This window comes from Seriola dumerili, unplaced genomic scaffold (assembly GCF_002260705.1).
Source record: "Seriola dumerili isolate Sdu_G_001 unplaced genomic scaffold, Sdu_1.0 BDQW01000219.1, whole genome shotgun sequence".
Classification (NCBI taxonomy): domain Eukaryota; kingdom Metazoa; phylum Chordata; class Actinopteri; order Carangiformes; family Carangidae; genus Seriola; species Seriola dumerili.
This window is the reverse complement of record NW_019174474.1, coordinates 8942198-8963831: the sequence shown is the minus strand read 5'-3', so window position 1 is coordinate 8963831 and position 21634 is coordinate 8942198. Positions and strand designations below refer to the sequence as shown.

Genomic DNA, 21634 nt, shown 5'->3' with positions numbered 1-21634 from the left:
AACATTGTGAGGCCCGCAGTCTTCCCAGGTGCTCAGCTCCTCTGGGTGGGTTACCTGTGGAGGAGGGCTGCGTGAGCTCAGAGGGTTGGGAGAGTTGGGAGGCCGAGGCCGTCAGGCCGTCCTTGTCTCCGTCAGAGTCCAGGTGTGTTCTCACCAAACCTGGAATGGCCTGGGGATCCACAGGCTGAAGGGCTTGTTGGATCTGTAGGTTCCTGGCTAAATGAGGGAGTCAGCGTGTGATGCAGTGTTGTGTTTTTTGGGTTGTGGTGAAGTTTTGTGAATCATGAAAAAGGAGATGAGGGCAGTTGTGCAAAGATAGTAGAAAAAGACAGGGGGGGAAGAAGAAGAAGAAAAACAAAAAACAGAGAGAAGGGAAAAGACAAATATGAGGGAGAGGCAGAGAGACAGTTAGAATACAGTGGCAATGAAAAAATCATCAAAGGCGAGGAAGAGGGAGGCTGCATGCACTAGACTGCAAAAAAGTCAAACCATAATAGTGAGCTTCAAATATATAAAGTAAGAAAGAAATAATTTGTGGAACACAACAATTCTACCACTTAATACCAAACCATAACTGCAGCACCTAGGTGGAAAACACAAACATCTCTGGCATTTATCAGATTAGTATTTGAAAGCCATGTACAAAAACAGAGGTAATAAATAAATAGCAGGTTAAAGTGGGACTCACAGTAAAAAGAAACACACTTTCCTTTGAAACACAACTGCAACCAACAAACCAAAACAATAAAACACAAACAAAGAAAGGAAAGCCACACTCTTATTGTAGAAATCCTTGAAAATGAAACCCAAACCAGCCAGGATTAAACATCACGCTCAAAGTAACTGCAAACACATCCACAGGCACTTCTGCTGCTACCTTTAAATGTACCAACATCCTCTTCATCTGTGAGGTACTTGTCCAGCCAAAGGCCTGACTGGAGCTCTCTATCCCAGGGGCAGTAATCCCCCTCTGCCAGCAGGGGGAGACAGAGGCCATCCCCCCCAAAAGAAACATACACAAATATATGCACGCACACACAAACACAGTGGACAAAGGGGGGAAGTAATGATGAAGAGGGGGGTGGAAAAGGAGGAAAGAAGCAGAGGATGAGGAGAACAACGGTTGAGAGAGTGACAGTACACATGAAACAGACTTCGATAAAAAGCAAAGGCAACTAAGAAGGACAATTGGACACTGGACAGGGGTGTAAACATACAAAAAAGGAAACAAACTACATTTGTAGTCTTTCAAGATCACACCAAGAGTGGAAAAATAAATTTACCATCGCTTGACTCCTCATCATCTTCGTCCTCATCTTCATCCTCCTCCTCCTCCTCCTCCTCTTCCTCTTCTTCATCTACTTCACCGTCTCTGCTGACTGCGTCGCCCTGAGGTTCGCCCTCGCCTTCGCCCTCACCCTCGTCTCCGAGGTCACCTCTCAGTTTGGCGTGGAGCTCTACCGCCTCCTTCCAGGGAACACCGCCAAGGTCCGAGGGACTGGGAAGCTGCTGCTGCTGCTCCGCCTCCGCCTCCACCTCCACCTCCTCCTGATCCTGATCCTCCTGCTCATCCTCCTCCTCCATGTCTGACTCTGAGCTACTGTTGGAGAACAGGGGAGGCCAAAACATCAGCTTCCTCCTACAGTATTTCACAATGACTCTAATGTTCCATTTTCTACAGGAAGGAACAAATTTGTATTTTCTATATGTTCTTCTGAAATGTATTTACATTGGGTGTTAAGGAGTCAACAGAAATATGTATGCACTAGTTTTCCAAGTAACATTTATTTTGATAAGTTATTAATTGTTTATTTTTTCAATTGATTTATTGTTAGGTTTTCGATTCATTGTCGGGTCGAAATTTGTGAAAAAAGGCAAAAGTGGCGTCTTCAAATTACTTCTTTTTTCCGATAAGCCCAGAGATATGCCAATTACACCGATAGAAAACAGAGAAAGGCTGCATATCCTTCACCTTCAGAGGCGGTGAATAGAGAATCGTTGACATTTTTAATCGTTAAATGACCTAATCGATTAATGGATTACCAAAATTTGCAATAATCGAAGAAGAGTGTTTGGTGTGTTTGATAAGATATGAGTGAGACTCTGTACTGAAATTCATACAGGGTAAGAATGAATGTTGAGTCCAATGTAAAACACCATGCTGTGTATTCTGTTTCCTTTCCTTTTTTCACTCAAAAGGTACTGTAATATGGATATATAATTTAGTTATTTTTAAAGAAACACTACCTTGCACTTAATTTAATTGTGACTACAGCTACTGTTGTTATGTATGATGTGCTTTTTGTAAGTTTGCATTAAGGCTATAGATATAAAAAATATACAAAATAATAAACTTTTTTTTTTTTAAAGTGCAATAATCAAAAACTGTGTATCTTGTTGTTATGCTCCTACCTGGAGCCCAAGTCAGCATCCGTAGCCTTGTCCAGCACACTGCTAAGGTTGTGTTCCGCCAGCGTCTCCTCAGGCACCTCCTCCAGCTCCTCCTCCCTCTGCAGGGACACACGATAGTTCTCCAGCTCGATGCGCTCTGGAGTTCCCCGCAGTCGTTTAGCGAGGCTCGGCTCCTGTAGTCCATTGACCTCTGGTGCTGAGACCCCAGGTGAGATGGAGGCATCAGGGCGGGCAGCAGGTTGGAGGTAAGAAGGAAAGGAAAGAGAGCACAAAACACAACTGAGAATCAGTTAGGTGCAACAGTCTACAGGAGAGGAGCAGCGTGGGTGGCATGCAGGACTGACTGATGATTAAGCTTCTAACTGTATTTTTCTATGTAGAAAATAAACTAGACTAAAGCAAATCCACTGTGTAACTATTTGTGAAAAACTACTGTGATTAAAGACACAAATTCTGACTAAAGTTTTGTGTGAGAAAATCAGTTTAGTAGCATCAAATCCATCACACATCCAACAATGAAACTGGTGCATTTCCACACAATTTTACTGTATAATTATTTATTCCCATTTACTAAAGCAACTCTGTATTTTTAGGACAAACCGACAACAACACACCGATTTAAGATCTAGAACTGAATTTATTGTGTTATATTATATTCCTACAGCAGATATTATCAACAAACACAAATAAGTTTAACACTCTAAAATATTTCTTTTATTCTACAGTTATAGGTACAAGGTTGGTGCCTTGCCTTTTTCCCATCCTGAGAAGCAAATCTTAAAACTGTATTTCCAAAGAGGGTATTTGGTGAATGTGAGTGGAATGGTTAAAAAGCAAGTGTTTTACACATTACACTACACTTGTTGTCTCTCCACTCACTTAATCAGAGATACAGTTGCCCTCCAATTACAACTGCTGTAAGCAATGACCCCAATGTAAATCCCACTAAAAAGGATAGGTGTGAAAGTGAATGTGTGATATTTGATACTGTAGCATTGTATATGTTTATTTTATGTGGTCAGACAGCTGCAATGGTTTCAAGCATGAAAATGCAACACAGCTGTGAAGAAAATTACAGTTAAAATTTTATGCTTAACCTTTCCATAATTATTAAAGGGCTAAAGCGACCCCATGACACTGACAAATTCTGTTTTTGAAAATCTATTTATATGTATTTTCAATATTTTCAATAATGATAATCATGAATTATAGCGAGGGATTTACTAAAATATTAAGACTAGTGATGAAAAAATACATTATAATTTAAGTGAATAATACAGATATAATCCGAAAATGATTTTTGAGTTACTTGAAGAACATCAGTTTTACTTTGACTTCCTATTACTGTGTACTCTAGAGCGATGGACCTCATTTAAATAATATGATTTGATTTTTCCGATTAATCTTAATCAGAAGCTAATCTTCTGGTGTCCATGTTGCCTATGTTTAGTAATGAAAGCAATTCTTTAATGTTGTTATTATCTCACATTAATGTTACATTATGTTTATAGTATTATTACAGTACTTATGAGTAACTATTTCAATTTATAATACTACACTTGCCACACAATGCAGCAGGCTCTATGATTATATTCACCTATAATATGCAAAGCAATAAATGCAGCAGAGATGCACTATACTGAGCAAAACACAAGTAGGTCTTAGCAGCAAACTGTCAGGGGTGATGGGCTGAGGGATGCAGGAGGACAAGGCAGATGAGAAAGTGTGACAGAGGAGTGAAAAATCACAAGAGAACCAATCACAGGCACTAATTCAAGCTCTCAGTTTTAAACTGCTCTGATAGGAGGGGGAAAGGTAAAGCTCACAAAAGCACTGATACAGGCACTTCATCACAGTATGGTGAGTTTCAGTAAGAGGGATACAGTAGGTGCAAAACAGCTTACAAAGAGAAAGAAACACATCACAAAGCAGGCTCTAAAAGAAACACATCACACAGGAGGAGGTAGAGGTAAAAGAGAGCAGTCACAGGCCACTAGAGGTTACAGTCACAGAAGAGTAAAGCTTGGCTCTTCATTAAAACACAGGCAAGCAAAAATCAGGTTTAGGTAAACAATTAACTTAGGGATATGTTAATGTATTTCTAAATGCCAAATTTTGACTGATATTTTGAGTAAAGAAAGTTGCCACATCGTTGCTTCACTGAGCACAATAAAATCAGGATGAGAAGCGGAACAAGAGAGTTATACAAAGGGTTAATATTGCTGCCTGGAGAGCTGACCAGAAGGGACTCTGTCCAGCTCTTTTTAATTTCCAAGCCAAGAAAAACAAATATATAAATTTAAGATGCACCATTCACTTCTAAAATTAAGTTAGCAGGTTAACTGCTTCCGGCCAATCACAAGTCATGAACTGGCTGCTAACATGGACAGAGAGAATGCTGCATCTTCAAAAAATAAATCAATCACTGAGACAAAGACTAAGAAAATTCACATGAACACTCAGTGAACGCTCAGTGAGTCAATACAGTCAGCTAAATCTGTACAGTCCAACTGACATTAGCTGGCAAAGAGTAAAAGAAAGTAAGGAAGGAGGGACAAGAGAAGTCATGCTAGAGAAGGTTGAGCAGGACATTGATGGTGAAACAGCAGAAGAGGTAGATGCAGTAGGTACACAGGAAGGGAGAATCTAGGGGGTTGTGTGCCACCTGGTGGCAGGTCCAGGAGAGCGTGCGGCGGAGGGTACGCAGCGGAACTCCCACGCCCATGGCCAGACGGCAGGGCGCAACTGCCACAGCAAGAGAGGAAAGTGGGGTACCTGAGGGCTGGAGTTCGGCCGAGGGCGCTGCCGCTGCCATCGCCCTTCCGGGAGCATCTACGGTCGACGTGGGAGTTTGGGGCGCCTGGTTCTCCTGCAAAGGTAGAGAGACAGATGACGTCAACTCCAGAAAAGTGTCAAATGTTCTTATCTAGGTACAAAATAAAGGATAAAAGGGTTCCTAATCAATATGCAACTCTGCTTCCTATATGATGGCTCATGTTCTCCTATATATCCAAGCACTGCATTTTGAAGATAAACCAAACAATTCATTTCTTAATTAACTGCCAGCTATATCTGATTTTCCACCAGGATTTCATCGTGTAAATAAAAACAGGTACCTTGGCTGTGATTGGAGCAGGGGAGGGAGCAGGCCTCTTTCTCTGAGCATAGCCAGACAGACGGTAACAGTAGTGAGGCTTGCAGTAAAATTTCCCTGCAGGATAAAAGAGACAGACAGACAACATAAGTAGACATTCTGAATGCATAAAAAAACATATATGGTGCATAATCTGCAAATTTCACCTCATAAACTCCATACGCTGTTATCTGTTCTGTAGAAGCGGTCTGTCTGTTTGTCATTTAGAATTTAAAAAATGTCTTTTTTGTCTCATGTTAGACCAGCAGTGGGGTTTTAGTCCCACGACCAACTCTGAAAAACAGCTATTCTCAGTCTCATTGAACAAAGTGTTGCCTGTCCTTGAGCACAATAGACACCTCCCAGAGAGGGAAAATATGGAATCATGGGACTCAGTGCTGCTGTCAGTGTACTAATATAATGTAAGGTCATGTCACATCTTGAAAAGTGAGTTTAACAAACTTAAAGCTGGACAGTGTTGACATTTTGTTGGTTTCGTTGGTTATAGAAAATTATTCTAATGGCATAATTTTTTTTAGGCAAGCCTAGTGAAATTTTGTGCAGTTCATATGCTGCTTTCAGTCCATTCATTTCAAGTATTTTTTGGGTTGGATGCATGGGTGGAATGGGAGGTTGTGGTACACATCTTGACCATGTCTGTTTAGATACTACCACTGGGGGGCGCCAAAATTGCACATTTTGAGAGGTTTTAAAATGCACGGGCTGATGTGATACTTTCCAAATTGCATTTGTCCTGTATTCAAAGTCTTTTGGTTGATGTTGTGATCATTAAGCCAAAGATAATTTCAATTTATTTTCTGCACATTTGATGTATAAAAACTGTGACAGACGGCATATAGATGGAAAAATCAAAGGAGTTATCTCCTTACCATCCTCCACATCAAAGGCGTACGAGGACAGTCGTAGTGTGGTGCCACAGTAGTCGCACTTGAAGCAGCTGCGATGGAAGAACTTCCCCTCTGCACTCAGCCTCTCCATCACGTACACACGCTTTCGACAGAAGAAGCAAACGTCGCTGCCTCCGATGTTGACAGGGAACTCTTTTCTGAGAGAGCCCTGTAGAAAAATAAAGCATTTAATCAGTTTTTAGAGGAAAAGGGGGAAAAATACGGGAATGGAGAGGAGAGGCTTAAGTTCATCAAAGATTTAGTAAACATTATCAAGGCACAATCTCACCACTGTCAAAGTATGCTGGGTATTTATTCAGCTATTTTATAATCTAATAACCACATCACAGCAAGTCATCATTAGGAACAAGAAGGTACAGTAAAAAAAAAAGAAAAAAGAAAATCATCGTTCATAACTGTACAAAGTATCTACAAACACAAGGGTAACCCAAACTTCTGTTATTTGTCAAGCAAACACATTCTACAGGCAAAGGGAGGTGGATCAAGGTTCAACTGGGACAGAAAACTAAGACATCAGTGTATCAACCACATGTCACTGAACAAAACAACACTGCGAGGCTTTGACTTGTGCAGAGAGTGTGCCTCTTCTACCACCTGGAACAGAGTGCTTACCAAATCCCTCTTTTCAGGTAAGGGCTTGGTGTCTTCCTGAGATTGGAGCTGATTGGCTATCTGCTCAGCCAATGAGCTAACTCCCCCTGTGTACATCCTTACATAGCGCTATTAACAGCATTATGAAGAAATAAAAAAATAGAAAAAAAGACAGGTGGAGAAACATTAGAAAATGATGGAGGAAAAAGAAAGAACATGAAAAACAGATGGACGAGGAGTGTGTGGGGAGATCATTCAGCACAGCAACAAGTGTTTCAACACAGGAGGTGTTTACAGACAACAGTGTCTGACAGGTCATTTAGACATGACAAAGCAATGTTTCCATGCTTAAGTGATCAAGGGTTTAGATGTACTGGACGCCCCACCAAACTAGTTACAAACCAAACATACTCTAGCTCATAAAAACAACTCCAACTCTGATATAATAACTTCTGCCCTCAGTCAAACAAGTTATTCCATACGGTCTGTGGTGCATTTATTTGCCAACAAAGGGCACTATTGGATTTGTTACATCAGAAAATAAGTATATTGTATTTCGAAAGACAAGAGCTGCTAATACTCATGTTTACACACAAGCAGTCATGCATTTTTCATTCACATGCACACGGACACAGAGTCACTCACACTGTACTGTTGTACTGAATAATAAATATGAACAAAACAAAATGCTGGAAAGCACCATAATAAATGGTAAATGGTTTATTATTATCTGAATTGAGAGAACATTCAACATATAAAACGGTTTTTAGTTTAAATCCTGAATTTTTCTATACCACGATTAGGCTTCAACTAATCAAAACTCCAAAATAAGCTTTCTGATCCTCAATAAGAGAAGAATCGAGGTCACATGTGGTATGAGCAAACTTAAGCCATGAAATATTTGAAATGAGATTTGGGCGTGCTGTGCTGTGCTGCAGTCCCACTGCTAAGTTGTTACTCTGCCACAGTTGGAACTGTGCTTGTCAACATGGGAGTTACGCTAGATTAGATTTTTACTGCCAAGCCGCTCTTCCTATCCAAAGCAACTACTAGGGACTCCCTTTGCAACATAACTTTCGGAATTATAATTGAGTTCAAGCACGCACCAGATCAGAATATATTGATATTAGATAGTGTCATAGTCACAGGGACTGATTACTCACCAACATATTTAATTTATCACAACAATCACAGTAAACGGTTAACAGGTTGCAAGTGGGGGGTGTTCAGATAACAAGCAGCCAACTTTTAAAACAGGTCTTAGGCGAGCTTAAGCCGTGTTGAGCAATTTTTAGAACTAAGTGACACGATGCGTCTTCCTGAAAGACAAAGTGCAGGTGTAGCGTGTTAGTGTCACCACACTCCATTCCTTCCAGGCGTGAGGTGACTACCTGTCTCAAGGTGTCAGAGGAGGAAGGGGGAGAATCAGGGGGACCCTGGGCTCGGGCCACGTGCCATTGTTCCATAAAAAGACGAGAGGGTTTTTTCTTAGGCTCCACGAAAGAGGGGGAGAGGAGAGTATTAAGGCGAATGAATAAATGTTCGGTTAACAATAAAAGAACATAATATAAACATCCACCAGTAGATAATAGCAGGTTTTTTTTGTTTCTTTCTCTTTTAACACAGTTTCACACCATTTGTTTTCTCCTTTATACCATTTTCTAAAATAAATTATTAGACAGTTGTTAGGAGAGTAGCCTGTTGGTCACCTTCATTCCCTCTGGAGTAAATTGTTTAGTAGGCTAACACTGCTTTTTTAGTCAGTGTAACCTCTTTTTTTGTTTCTCTGTTTAAACATAGTATTAGTGTATCTACACCTGTGCAAATGGCAAATATAGTTGCTTGAGTTCGACTCAAACAATTAAATTAGTCATGTGTTTTCAATGAGCTGTAGTGCTCTATGCTAACATGTTAGCATACACTGCTGACTGACAGAATGCTACTGACACCGCTTTTTCTCATTTTTACTCAGCGTAACCTCTATGCTCTTTATGGTTCATCTTTTTAAATTTTCTTTATTAATAATATTCCTATCTGTGTATCTGTGCTAAAGCAAATAAACTCACCTGTATGAACCTCAAACATGTGTTTTCCAGATGTATTCCTATTTCATCTTCTATTTTAACATGTTAGGTGAAATTGCTGAGTAAGGGGCAGCAAGCAATACTGAGATAAAACATTCTTATGTTTTTTAGTTTGTGTTGTTTTTAAATTGCACTTTTATGTAGTTTAAAGGTGAAATCTCATTAATCCTTCACTCAACAGTTTATATTTACATCTCTTTAGGATGAAACTTCAGTCCTATCTGCAGTCAAGGTTAGCCACGCAAGTGGTTGTAAGGTTTTTGTGTGAAATTCTATTCATCTCCTTCACAAAATGTCAATAAATCTACAAATTCATTCATTTACCATTTAGTTTTACAGCTAATGTGAGTTCTTATGTACATGCTGCCCACCTGCAATTACTAGTTTAACCTGATAGTAACAGTGCCAACAACCTTCTGGAGATCCATGGATGATTTTGCTGTCTACTCCTAAAATAAGAAGTTGACCAACAGGATGAGTCTCTCAAAAACTTGCATTCATGTATAAATATTAGACTGATAATCAGCTGTCTTCAGCTGTCTGTATTAATGGGGAAATTTCACCTGTGGTGCGACTGGCCTCAAACTGCCCTCAAACTGAGAGGCAAGTTGCTCAGCCCTCTCCTGAATACTAAGCACATATAAGGGCATTTGGTCATCAGAATTCAGAGGCCTTGCTGACTCCTGCAGAGAAAAAGATGATTCAATAACCAAAGGGATGTTTGAGGAAAATGTAACCTTTTAGTGGTTTCCAAAAACAATCTCCCATTGAAAAACAGCTTGTCATTGTGGTAAAGACCATAGATGGTCTTTAGCCATTGTTTTCATAGTTCCAGCTGACAGTCTTTAATTTATGTAGTAATGTCAGCCTGAGTGGGTAAACTATGAAAGCAATGCCCTGCAGTTAGTAGAGATATCTAACAGAAATACCTTGCAAAACAACAGACTACACTTGAGATAAACAAATTGAACTGAACAAGCTCAAGTGAGTCTAAAACTAAAACTTTCATAGGAGGTTATTTCTCAGTACGACAGAGCGTGATGTGTTCAGAGTGTTAGTACACAGCACCAGAAACCTAACCTTTCTGGAAGAGTCAGGAGAGGATAGTGGTGAACCAGGACTCTCAGTTAGGCCTCGGGACAAGTACCACTGCTCTATAAAGAAACGGGACGGCTTTTTCTTAGGCTCCGCGGAGAAAAGAGGAATGGTTGAAAGAGGGCATTAGACTTGAGAGAAAGTGCAAAAGTACACCAATAGCAGGTAAAAAAAATACTCAACACTGATAACCATGTTCGTACAAAAACAACCATGCACGGTGTTCACCTTTGGTTTTGGCTTGTCAGGTTTGCCCTTAAACTTTGATATCAGGCGGTCAACCCGTTCCTGTATACCAGGTATGTGAATGGGTCCTGGGTCTGTCAGGTGCAGCGGCTCCCATTCCTGCCAAGGAAGCCCTATTGAGACTTGATGCTGCGTGGGTGTATCTAATGGCTGAATGCTTTTAATAGCATGATGTTATATAAAAGGAAAATAATGGTTTGTTCCATATAGATGTCTGTTTACAGCAGCTCCAACCATTATCTCATCAAAAAACTCCAACCACAAACAAGCAGTGACAAACATGAATACATGTCCATGCAATCACTCATTTACTCTACCCCGTATTTCAGAGGCCTTTCGTAGTATTCAAGTTCCTCTTCGTCCGGAGTTTTACGTAAAGGCTTGAAGGCAGAAATGGGCAGACACATATTCTGTATTAACACTTTGGTTTTCATCAAGAGTAAATAGACTATTACAAAAAGGAGTTGTTGAATGTCTCTTAGGAGAGCAGCTTGTTAGTATCTCTTATAGTGCCTGACAATAAGTTTAAACTCGCCAAAGTCTCCGGAGTCTGAATTTATTTACAAGCCATCGCATCCCAACAACATACCCTTCAGCATGAAAGACAAGCTTCTCTTCTGATAATGACACGCACTACCCACTCACAGGGAAGAAAACAAGACTGTGACCTCTCTAGCAAGTTCACTTGGGGAATTGCAGCATTTTGTTTTCGTTTAAACTACACACTGCAGAGGTCAAGCCTGAGGGTCCAGCAGACATAATTAGGAAGACTGGTTGTGGATGTAAACACGGGGACTAAGGGAGTAAGGGGGCACTCGATGAGTTTGCCATGGATTTGTGGCAGAGATAGACAGACACAAACAGACAGATACAGCAGACTGTGTGTCACCTCTGAGTGAAGAGAGAGCGAGGAAGTGGAGGAGGAAGAAGGGAGCAGAATGGTTTTCTTTGGGCAGCTCCGAGAGCCCGAGCTGGACAGTTGGTCTGCACCACTTCTGGCCTTGAGAGATGAACAGGGACAGCAGATTGAGCAGAAGATGATGAGGATGAGGATGAAAATGACGAGCTAGTGCTAAGATCAATGATTATTTTCTTTCCCTTTGTCATTCAAAGTTGAATAATAGATTTTAATGCTTTCAAAAACTGAGAATAAATTATAATCAAAAATATTTGTGTATACTCTCCACACCAAATTAGTAATACATTTGGTTAATAGAATTAGTGTAGTGTTCTACTTCACTTGGTTAGACTCATTTACAAAACAGTAGAAGCACCGTTAAAACACATCCCACATTTCCATACACAAATCCTGAAAAAAGGCCATCCACAATGTGTATAGAGCACAATAAAACACTTTAAAAAATATAGTCAGGGAGACAAAAGGGAAAATAATTCACCGGTGCTGTAATTATCTATGATATAAAGGTGATGTATGGAAACTTACATTACAATATTACAGGAGTTTTTTTTAAGTTGGCTTTGAAAACTCAATCACTTAAACTCAAACACTTTGTGTAGAGAGGAGCTTAGGATTATCACAATTATTTCCAGCCTTTACAGCTAACTTTCAGCTAATTTACTCAGCAGCGAGGGGCTTAATGTGCAGTGAGAGGACATTTAAGAAGAGCAGCGAATTAAATCCCTTTAAGACAGCAGAGTTGGAGGCTTTAAATCAGTGTCTGTGATGTGAATGCTTAATCAAGTAGTGACAAGACAAAAAAAAAAAAAAAACTAACTTAGCATCAGCATGAGAAAACTGGTTCTGGCACTTAACTGTGCTGACTCTGTTATTCATAAGGGAAAACAGTAAAGCAGGGGGGGCAACAAGGCAGAACAGTCGGCTACAGCTTGTCCTCTACTGAGGCTGCAGGAGTGAATGTAGCACTGGATCTTATTTCGTTGTTAGCAGCATGTCTGTGCACCTATGGGCGGGATTGCTGCAGAAGTAGCAACCTTAACTGTATCTGCGTCCGTAGGGAGGGCTGAAACACTTGTAGCAGGGAACCTTTAACGGGAGCTCACCAGCCATAAAAAGTGGTGGACAAATGCAACAAGAAAGAGGAGGACGGTAGACATCATAGGGGAAGACTACACATTCTATTATCAGGTGTTGTTGTTATTCTATGTTCAGTGTCTTGAAAACACATACCAAACATTGAAATTTGTTCTACATAGCAGAAATATTAAATGTACCCTGCAGAGTACTTGTAGCACTAGGGAACATATTTGCATTCAACACATTTGTTAGGTCTTAAGACTACACATAACCAGTTAGTAGTTAGTAGTAGTTATTAGTAGTAGTAATTAGTAAATGTCATTTAGTGTTTTGAATATATTGGCCTGTCAGCTTTTTATGACCATGCATTGTTAATTTTACTGTTGTATTTTGGACATGAACCCCTCCTACAATGGTCTTTACCTACAAATATGAATCAGTTTACTAATGTCCTATTTCTATTTTCTCCATAAAATTCAGAAAACACTGCAAAATTTCTCAGAAACTACCCAGAAAAATCAATATCAGAGGCAAGACATATGCCATGCAGTGGCAGAATCATGTTTCATCTTGTATTTGTAACACCTACTTTGAACAGCTGTTGACAAGAGTTTGGAGTCATGAAATAAAATAAACACTCCTCATACTTTGTTGTTTGATCTGCCTGGGGCCGGATTTGTTCTGAGTGGATGTTTTCCAGCGTCTGATATTGTAAAATGATTCTCACAAGATGTTCCCTGGCTGCTTGGTGAGGCTATCTCCCCTCCCCCTTGCTTCTGGATTGGAACACCAATCCATTTTCATCTGTAGGAGGGTGAACCTGGATTGAATGGGGATGTGAAAGGAGTTGGGAGGACTACCAGGCCAGCGTACCTGCTCCCGTCTGTTGGGCAGTGTCTGATACTTGATCATTTCTTTGTAGCGAAAGCTCAGCTGCTCCTGCTGCTGTGTGCGTCTCTGAACCAGGACAGGAGAAGCAAGGAGGAGAGAGACCATGACGGCGGTGCATTCGTGTGTCTCTCTCTCAGACACAAACACACAAAGCTGCACAGCTATTTGATCGAGAAGTTAAAACACTCACACGGTTTTGTTAACCACGCAACACATTTCCAAGCATCCAGACTAGCGAGTTAATTCCACCAAATCTGACACTACAGATTCTGTCCTCAGAGGAGACTAGAACTGATCAACATAAAGCAGCTTTCCCCACTATGACACACCACAGGGACATATGGTTAGATGAGTCAGTCTAGTGGTTAGTCTCTAAGGGGATAACGGTGGCACGGCTCCACTCTTTACCTTTCTCCATGCTGGGACAGGTGCCAGGCGCACTGGCTCATTCACAGGGGTTTGGGGCGGGGAAGGGGGCAAAAGGCGATCCAGATTGGGCAGAGATTCCCCCTTTGCGGCCAAGGAAAGATGATGTGACAGCGAGCGCGGCCAGTAAGGGGGCCAGAATAACCATGCAAGGCATCATGAAATGGTCCATGATGGGAGATGGAGACAAGGAGAGAGAAAAACGGAAAAAAAAAAGGAAGTGAATCAGGCGCACAGTGGTTGGAAAAAAACTAAAGAAATGACAGTCATAAGAAGATCATGCTGGGAGAAGTTTATAATAGCACTTCACAGTAAAAGTCATGCAAAATACACATGAATAATGAATGGAAAAGGGTGAAATACACATGTCTTCAGCCAAGTAACTGCTACACCATTTAGCCCAGAAACCTTCAAATTACACGCTATTACATTTTGGACAAACATAATCCTATCAGCTATTTTCACATACATCTGATGGCAAAAGCAATAAACAAACATAAACCTCTATAATAAAAAAAAAAAATCTTATCAGAAGCAGCTATTTCAAGTCACACAGTAACAAGACGTTTTCTCAGTCTGCAACAGTTGAGATCCGTCTTTCTCTCAATCCACAATACTGCCCAGTGTTCCCGCAGCCCACATCTCCCTCCCACTCTGCTCTGTTGGTCCTCAGTAGCAAGAAAACCAGTGCTTGGCAAACCAATTTGCCTGAGACCTCCAAGCCCAGTCAGCACTATGAGGCCGCCTACATGACCCAGGAACAATACCCAGCCTGACCAATATTAGCATTCTGGATCTGTGCTCATTAATACAGTGGGCCTGCAGCTCGTCCATCATGAGACCGGAGACGCTGTCATACGAATGAACGATATGAAATCTACATGCTCGTCAAAAATACTCATTGTGAGGAAAAACAAACCACAATAAGTGTGCAAAAAAAAAAAAGAAGAAAAAAAGGCAATCTCAACTCCTACACAGTCTGAACATCTTTCCCCCTGTTGCCTAATCTTCCCCAAGTGGAAAACTCTTTCCACCACCCCCACAACGAAATGAACCATGTGACTTCCGGCATACCTGTCTTTTGAGTCCTGTAGGCTGGGCGGGGGCGTTCTCCTCAAACTTGGCGAGTAGCTGGGTGGCCATGACCTTGACTTTGTTGTGGTTCCCTGCAGCAGCACAGTCCATTTTTCTCTCAGAGAGGACAGCAGGGACAGACGGCCTGTCGTCACGACCGGTCCTGGATACTTCCTCCTGCGGGAAAACAGGGTTGTTTTTTTTTTTTGGTGCCTGCTGCCGCCAGTCTAGTGGGATTAATTAGTCTGTTCTGGTCGGATAGACTGATCAAACAGTAATCACAAGCTCTACATCCGAGACGCTGTGCTGTCAGTTCTACTCACATCTTCAGACTGGCTGGTTTTCCTTCTCTTCCCCAAACCGTCTACATCCTTCTCTTTTTTGTCCTGCTGATGACATGTCATACGTTATTTTAACTTCAGGCAAAACAATGAAAATTTGTTTTAAGAAATCATGGGGTGCTAACAGGCATTTCACTGACCTTCGGATTTCGTTTCCTGGATATTGCTATGCTCTGGCCAAGTTTGCTAAGGAATGAGATGGGGGACTTGGTGCTGGCAATCAGTGCAGCCTTCTCCTCAGGACTCAGGTTGTGGTTATCTGAACAGAAACCCACAAAGAAAATCATAGGTTATGAGCAAGAAAAAAGCACTCTAAAATCCTCTCGGGATTACAGGTAATTATGTTTTCACTGCATCCGTCCAAAGATGACATTTCTGTAATTACAGACACCTCCCAAAACCAGATTGCAGAACAAGGAGTCCTAGTGCATCACCCACTCTCACCTCCAGGCGGCACTGTGTCCTTAAACATCTCATAGAACTGGCTGAGATACATGACCATAGAGAGTTTGTCTGGCTCCACCACAGAAGACATCTCCTTGCCAGTCATGCAGGGCGAAATGCCAAATTCCTTCTCCGCCACGTCAAAACCCAACTGGTTGTTCTTCTCCTGGTCTCGCTCGTCCAGCGAGTCGAAGTCACTGAGGGCAAGAGGAAGGAGGGAGCAGGAGAGAGAAGAATCAAAAGACAATGTTGGAACGGGATGGGACATGAAATGTCAAAGATAAGGGACAAACACACAAATCCCATCATATAACAATGAGCATTCATCTCGTCATCTTAATCTATATTGATCCATTAACTGTAACATGAATATGCCACACATTTACACACAGGCTAATTTAGCAGATTTTAAACATCAATGGATGGATAATGGTGAGCCTGCATTACCAAAACTAATGAAGAAGCATTTCTATACCGCAGACTACTGTGCATGTTGTGGAAAGCTTTACTGTAAATGTCATTATACTGCAGCTGAAAATACCATTAACGTCGCTCATCAATACATTTCAACTGCACATACAGCCCATTTAAAAGCATTAGCAGTGGAACATCACATCAGGCACAGAGTCAGACCCTCCACTCAATCCTCCAAAGCATCCGTCTTGTACATGCGTAGACGTGAACGCGGTTTTCCCCAAGGCACCTTCCACTCATCAGTCTCTGTCCCCTCCTCCTCCCATCATCTGGCCTATCAAAGGCAGCGGAGCACAACCGCTACACCTCTTGGTAAAGGTCAGGCAGGACACAGACGCTAATAGCTTATAATGTTAATTGCCACGTTGCCTCCAGTCGGTAACAAACTACATTAGGCAATGCGGATGGAGACTGTGTTGTTTATGGAGTGCATGCGGGTAAGAAGTGTTTGTGTGCGTGTGTGTGTGGTAGGAGGAGGGCGCGGGGGGGTGGGGTTATGAGGAAGGCTCTGTTAAGTGACCCAAGAGGCCATTATGAGTGGTAGATGCCACCTCATTTACAGTGATATACTCTCCAAAACCAAGGTCCCAACCAGACAATAAACATCATTAGCAACTCAACAAACTCACATAAACACAGCAGGCCAGTCATTCCGGACGCCGCAGCGCTTTTAACCCTTTCACTCTTGGGATACACTCGGCAGAGTTTGCAACGGTCCAAAAATAGCAAAACTAATTTACCATCTGTATTAATCGGTGCTCCAAGTTGTGTAGGTTCTGCATGTATTTCTTTCAGAATACTCACATGAGATCCGGTCTGTATCGGTGAATGAGGGCGCACAGGGCCAGACCGCTCTTCCAAGACATAGTAAGGTCTGTTACATTAACATTCCTGTAGCCCTCCGTTTGTCTCTGGCACCAGTTGAGCAGTTTACTAGATCGAGCTACGGACTCTGGTGTGGCAGAAAAGAGAAAATGAAAGGCTTGATGTTAAAGCATCAGCTTGAACAGAATCTGGATTAAAGAAGGCAAGAAATGGCAAACTGTTTCTGGAAAGCACTACACATCTCTTGCTGGGCAATCTCATGGCCTTGGTCCGGCAAGGCTGAGCGTAGGATTATAACGTTTTTTTAGCATCCATGGCCTCATCATCCTTGTTAGTACCAGTTTCAACCAGTCAGTGCGAAAGTATTATGAACCGTGAGATGTAAAACATTTTTCTGATGTAAAGGAGTAAAAAGGATGCAAATGAGAGGTTAGGAGAGGATGCAGAATTCACAGGTAACCTTTAAACAGCTAGAATGGACATTAAGTGTTGAATATAACCAGGGAGAGCATCAATAACCGAGTTAGTGCACGCAAAGGAAATTTTTAAAGGCTGCAATCAGTCCATCCACAAAGTTCCATCATTCCAGGAATCATTTCATATTACTCATTCATGAATACATAGCAGGTAAACTTCAAAACTGTTAAAACTATTAGGAATCCCTGAAAAGCAACACCATGCATTTGGACTTTGTGTTACCTTGCAACTGCTTGTCAAGCAGGCAATTTTCTAGAGTGAAAATAGTTCATTGTTACATTTCAGCAACAGTGATTGCAGCAAAATCCTACAGTGATCGATAAGCACATTAAGGTTGACTTTTAACACGAATAAAACACAAGGCATACAAACCATTCCTGGCCAACTTGGGTGTTGAGGTGTTGATAACATTCTCTATTTCAATGCGCATTTCCCTCGACTCCCCTGTGTCAAAGAGGTGACGCATCTGCAACGTAACACATAATTACATGATCAAAACTTGTGTCACCTGTCTATCAAAATAAAATGTTGAAATTTCTAAGTCCATAGCGCAGCTGCAGTATCCTCGACTTTTAACCAATACCATAAATCTATGTGTACGACGAAGCAACAATAGAGACACTTGTTGGCTCCCATTCTCACCTGGCTGGGCTTGAGGAAGTTAAGGCTAATGTTGGGATAACGTGTGGTCGGATCCACGCTGTAGTGGCTGAAGTTCTTACTGACGTTTTCTGGTGTGGTCTGGGGCAGTAGACGGTATATACTCTCCCTAAAGGACAGAGGAAACACTTTTTACAAAATGTAACACAATCCCATTCGCCGTATGGGCAGAGTTGTATTAGAGGCAAGAAAATATAGGTGGATTCTACACATAAACAAAATCGCATTAACATTGTTATCAAAGGGCACAGAGAGTTAGTGCGGAACAGAGAAGTCACATTCCATTCAGTTCTTATGAGAGCCTCTTATCCCATTAGTACCAGAAGAGGTGGGACTGATGCTTGAAATCACATACAGGCAGATTTCCTAGTAAAGCACTTAGAGATAAAAGGGTGTGTTTGAAGAGATGGAACATGTGTGTGCGCATGTGTGTGCGGCTGTGCGTGCACGAGTGTTTGAATGTGAGTACAGGAACAAAATACAGGGAGTTTGGTGTGTATGCATCAGTGTTTCCACGCCCTCACCTCTCAGCCAGCACCTCGAGAGGGGTTTTTCCCTGAGCCCAGCTCTTCACCATCCAGCCCGAGTCCATGGCTGCCAGGAAACCTCGAGCGATGCCAGTGCCCATGGGCCAGAAGGGCTGGAGACAACAGCGAACATCGTATTCAACAACCAAATAAGGCCACAAAAGAACCGTGGCTATGGAATAACAAAAGGGGTAGGACTGTGACGCTGAATGAACTTGAGTTAAACATAGTCTGTTGAAACCTGTCGCATCTCTCACCTCCAACAGGCTGTCTCCCACCAGCGCCACCAGCAGCTTGTGGCCATTGCGTTGGCGCACCATGGCGGCGTTCTCAGAGGCGTACATGCAGGTGAAGTCGAACATGGCTACGTCGGGCTGGCCGTAGTGGTTGATGGCAAAGTCCAGTGTGGGCAGCTGGTGGCTGGTGGAGAAATCCGCAGCCTCACGGGCGTAAGACAGCAGGGCAGCCTGGTCTACATTAGCTCTGGAGAGCAGCAGCTCTGTGTCTGCGTAGTCCTACAGCAGAGATAAGAGATTGAGGTGAGATTACAAGAGGCATTAAGACAAACACTGATGAAAGCAGAGATGTCCAGAGAAATGTATTCCAAGAGTCACAGCGTGAAAAACCAGCCCTTCTGGCAGTGACTCATTCAGCATGAGAAAGAAGTTTGTTTGCAGCTGTGGCAGAAAAATTAAGTTGACTCATAGTTGTATTAATTAAATACAAACAAAAGTTTGTTTGCAGTCAGTTTATTCACTGACAAAATAATATTAACACAAGGTTAACAGAAGCCAAGTGCAGAATAAAAGAGCTTCACAGGATTCTCAGGGCCGCTGTTGTCATGTTGATGTGAGTGAGCACGAACTACACAGCTGATCTCAGAGGAGGTGTACTTTTTACCAGATTATTCCACTTGGAGAAATCCATGACTGGAGCAAATGATCGCAATGCTCATGGATAACGCATGAGAAATCACTGTGGGACAGCTCGTAGAGTCTTTCAGGTGCAGATTTTACTCATTTTGAACCAGACTCTTGTGGCAGTAGAACATGTAGCATGTAGAATAACATTTATTCTAAAGTGAGTGCACCTCACAAATACCTAGGGAGGCATAGTTAAAATGAATAAACCAGTTAACTAAAAGGATTCCTAGAGAGAATAATTTAAAAGCAAACGTATGTGGGGATGATAGTTGCAGTTTGTGTTGTGATAAACTTGAATTTGAACTGGACATTCAAATTGTAAAAGTGATCACAAGCTGCTTGGCTGTGACATCAAATCATTGTTTGGTAATGCTGTATGAACAAGTGATATTGGAAAAGGCAGCACGAGAAATGTCTTGAAACGGACTAAAATGACACTCAGAAGTAATGAAAGACAATTTAAATAGTTATAACAAAACAACTGAACGTCCTCACAAAAAGTTATAATTTCAAGGTGACAGCCTCTGTAACTTGACTGTGCTACAAGGAAGCACTCGCAGGGGAATGAACTGTGCTGTTCACAAGTCTCTCCAACATGTAGCATCAAATCACTGCATGCTTTCAAAGTGACATGTTTTCATAGAGGGTGGTGAGAGGTACATTCAGCTCCCTGGTTGCCCAGGCCAGGCTGGTGGTGATGGTGGGTAAGGGGAAGGGCAGGGTAGTGGAAGATATGAATAGGGGTTGTTTTTTTTTTTTTGGTTTGCCTTGAACTTTGTGGACTCGCCGGTCTTCTGCCAAGCCTTCCCACCCTTCCTCTATCCATTTTCAAGAGTCATAGTCATTGCTATAAAAAGGTTCTGTCTTGGACTGTCTGTCAAAAACCAGTTGTAGTAAATTTTGCCTTTTCATTAACATGTGCCTACTGACTCCAAATCCCCTCTGGCTTCAGACTTCAGTGAATACCAAAACCTCATTAATGTCATCAGCTCGCCATGAAAACAAACACAGACTTGCACACACACGCACAGGGATACCAAAACATGCAGAATGGCTGTGTCTATGTAAGGCAGCTAAATTTATCTGAGTGAAAAAGTGATGACTGTGAGTAGGTTTACAAGTAGGCTCAGTTAAAAAACAGTTCAAGGCAGTCTAAAACCTACCACACAGCACACCTTCAGCAATGCTAGTACGTGAAGACAGAAATGTAAAACAGTCTTTCCGGTTTCCTGTGGAAAGTGGCCAGGAAGAGGAAACTGCCATGTAAAGTGAGGGCGCAAACACGTCTGCTTGAGTTGGCAGTTTGTTGCTGAACACTGTTGGCTTGGTTAGACCATTAGGCCGATACTGGGCAAAAACAGAAGGCGAATAAAAGACTGAAAGAATGAAAGAGAGCAAGACAGAAAGCAAGAGAGAGCCAGACTTGTTTTTTTTCTCGGTCTGTGCGTGCGTATAGTCTTTATGTCTACTACAGAGAGACAGAAGGAAACTCAACAATTGTCTCTCAAACACACACACACACACACACACACACACACACACAGCTCTGGGCTTTGATCACTCACATGCAGAATGACTCCTTTCTCCAGCAGGCTCTGTTTTTTGGCAGTCATCACAAAGTAGTGCGTGTCATCCTTGTAGTAGACAATGTTTTCCAGGTCAATACCTAAAAAGACCGACAGAAAGACGCATTGTTACATACCAAGGACAATCCTTTTCCTTATTGCCGTAGCTCTCCACCATGTTGCCATTAGAGGACAAGAGCGGCAATTTCACGACTCAGAGCACAGAACCAAAGCCCCCAGGGACATCGTCATGTCAGCAATAAACTGTGGACAGGCTTGGCATCAAACCTAATGTCAAGCATTTTAATTGGATGAGCTGACAAATTCAGAACTGTGATCAAAGGACAGATTATTTGTCCTATTTACCTTCATTTTTTGGCATCCACTGCATTCAAGAACTAGCTGGAGTTTTTACAAAAAACAAAAAATAAATCCAACAATTTTTATGTTTAATGCTGCATCCTAAGGTCTTGTATCATACTGTTACCTTAAGAAAAGAAAATCCCTGTAAAGTAAAGAAA

General features: G+C 41.8%; 1 protein-coding gene across 14 annotated transcripts in view; it reads right to left on the bottom strand.

Moving 5' to 3' along the window:
* The window catches only part of LOC111228358 (protein-methionine sulfoxide oxidase mical3a-like), a 66019-nt gene that overhangs the window by 21527 nt on the left and 22858 nt on the right, over positions 1-21634 (bottom strand). For 7 of the 14 annotated variants that reach the window (XM_022754166.1, XM_022754172.1, XM_022754170.1 and 4 more), the window contains exons 7-26: positions 21114-21214; positions 18883-19140; positions 18623-18738; positions 18081-18207; positions 17811-17904; positions 17661-17690; positions 16941-17088; positions 15663-15859; positions 15359-15477; positions 15201-15266; positions 14878-15054; positions 13786-13887; positions 11380-11490; positions 6436-6622; positions 5529-5623; positions 5188-5281; positions 2413-2608; positions 1284-1600; positions 878-970; positions 55-216 (exon numbers count right to left, since the gene is read on the bottom strand). In XM_022754166.1, the coding sequence (XP_022609887.1) occupies positions 55-216; positions 878-970; positions 1284-1600; positions 2413-2608; positions 5188-5281; positions 5529-5623; positions 6436-6622; positions 11380-11490; positions 13786-13887; positions 14878-15054; positions 15201-15266; positions 15359-15477; positions 15663-15859; positions 16941-17088; positions 17661-17690; positions 17811-17904; positions 18081-18207; positions 18623-18738; positions 18883-19140; positions 21114-21214 (2790 nt within the window). The remainder of the gene's footprint in view (positions 1-54; positions 217-877; positions 971-1283; positions 1601-2412; positions 2609-5187; positions 5282-5528; positions 5624-6435; positions 6623-11379; positions 11491-13785; positions 13888-14877; positions 15055-15200; positions 15267-15358; positions 15478-15662; positions 15860-16940; positions 17089-17660; positions 17691-17810; positions 17905-18080; positions 18208-18622; positions 18739-18882; positions 19141-21113; positions 21215-21634) is intronic. The other 7 variants (XM_022754167.1, XM_022754176.1, XM_022754168.1 and 4 more) reach the window with 7 other exon arrangements.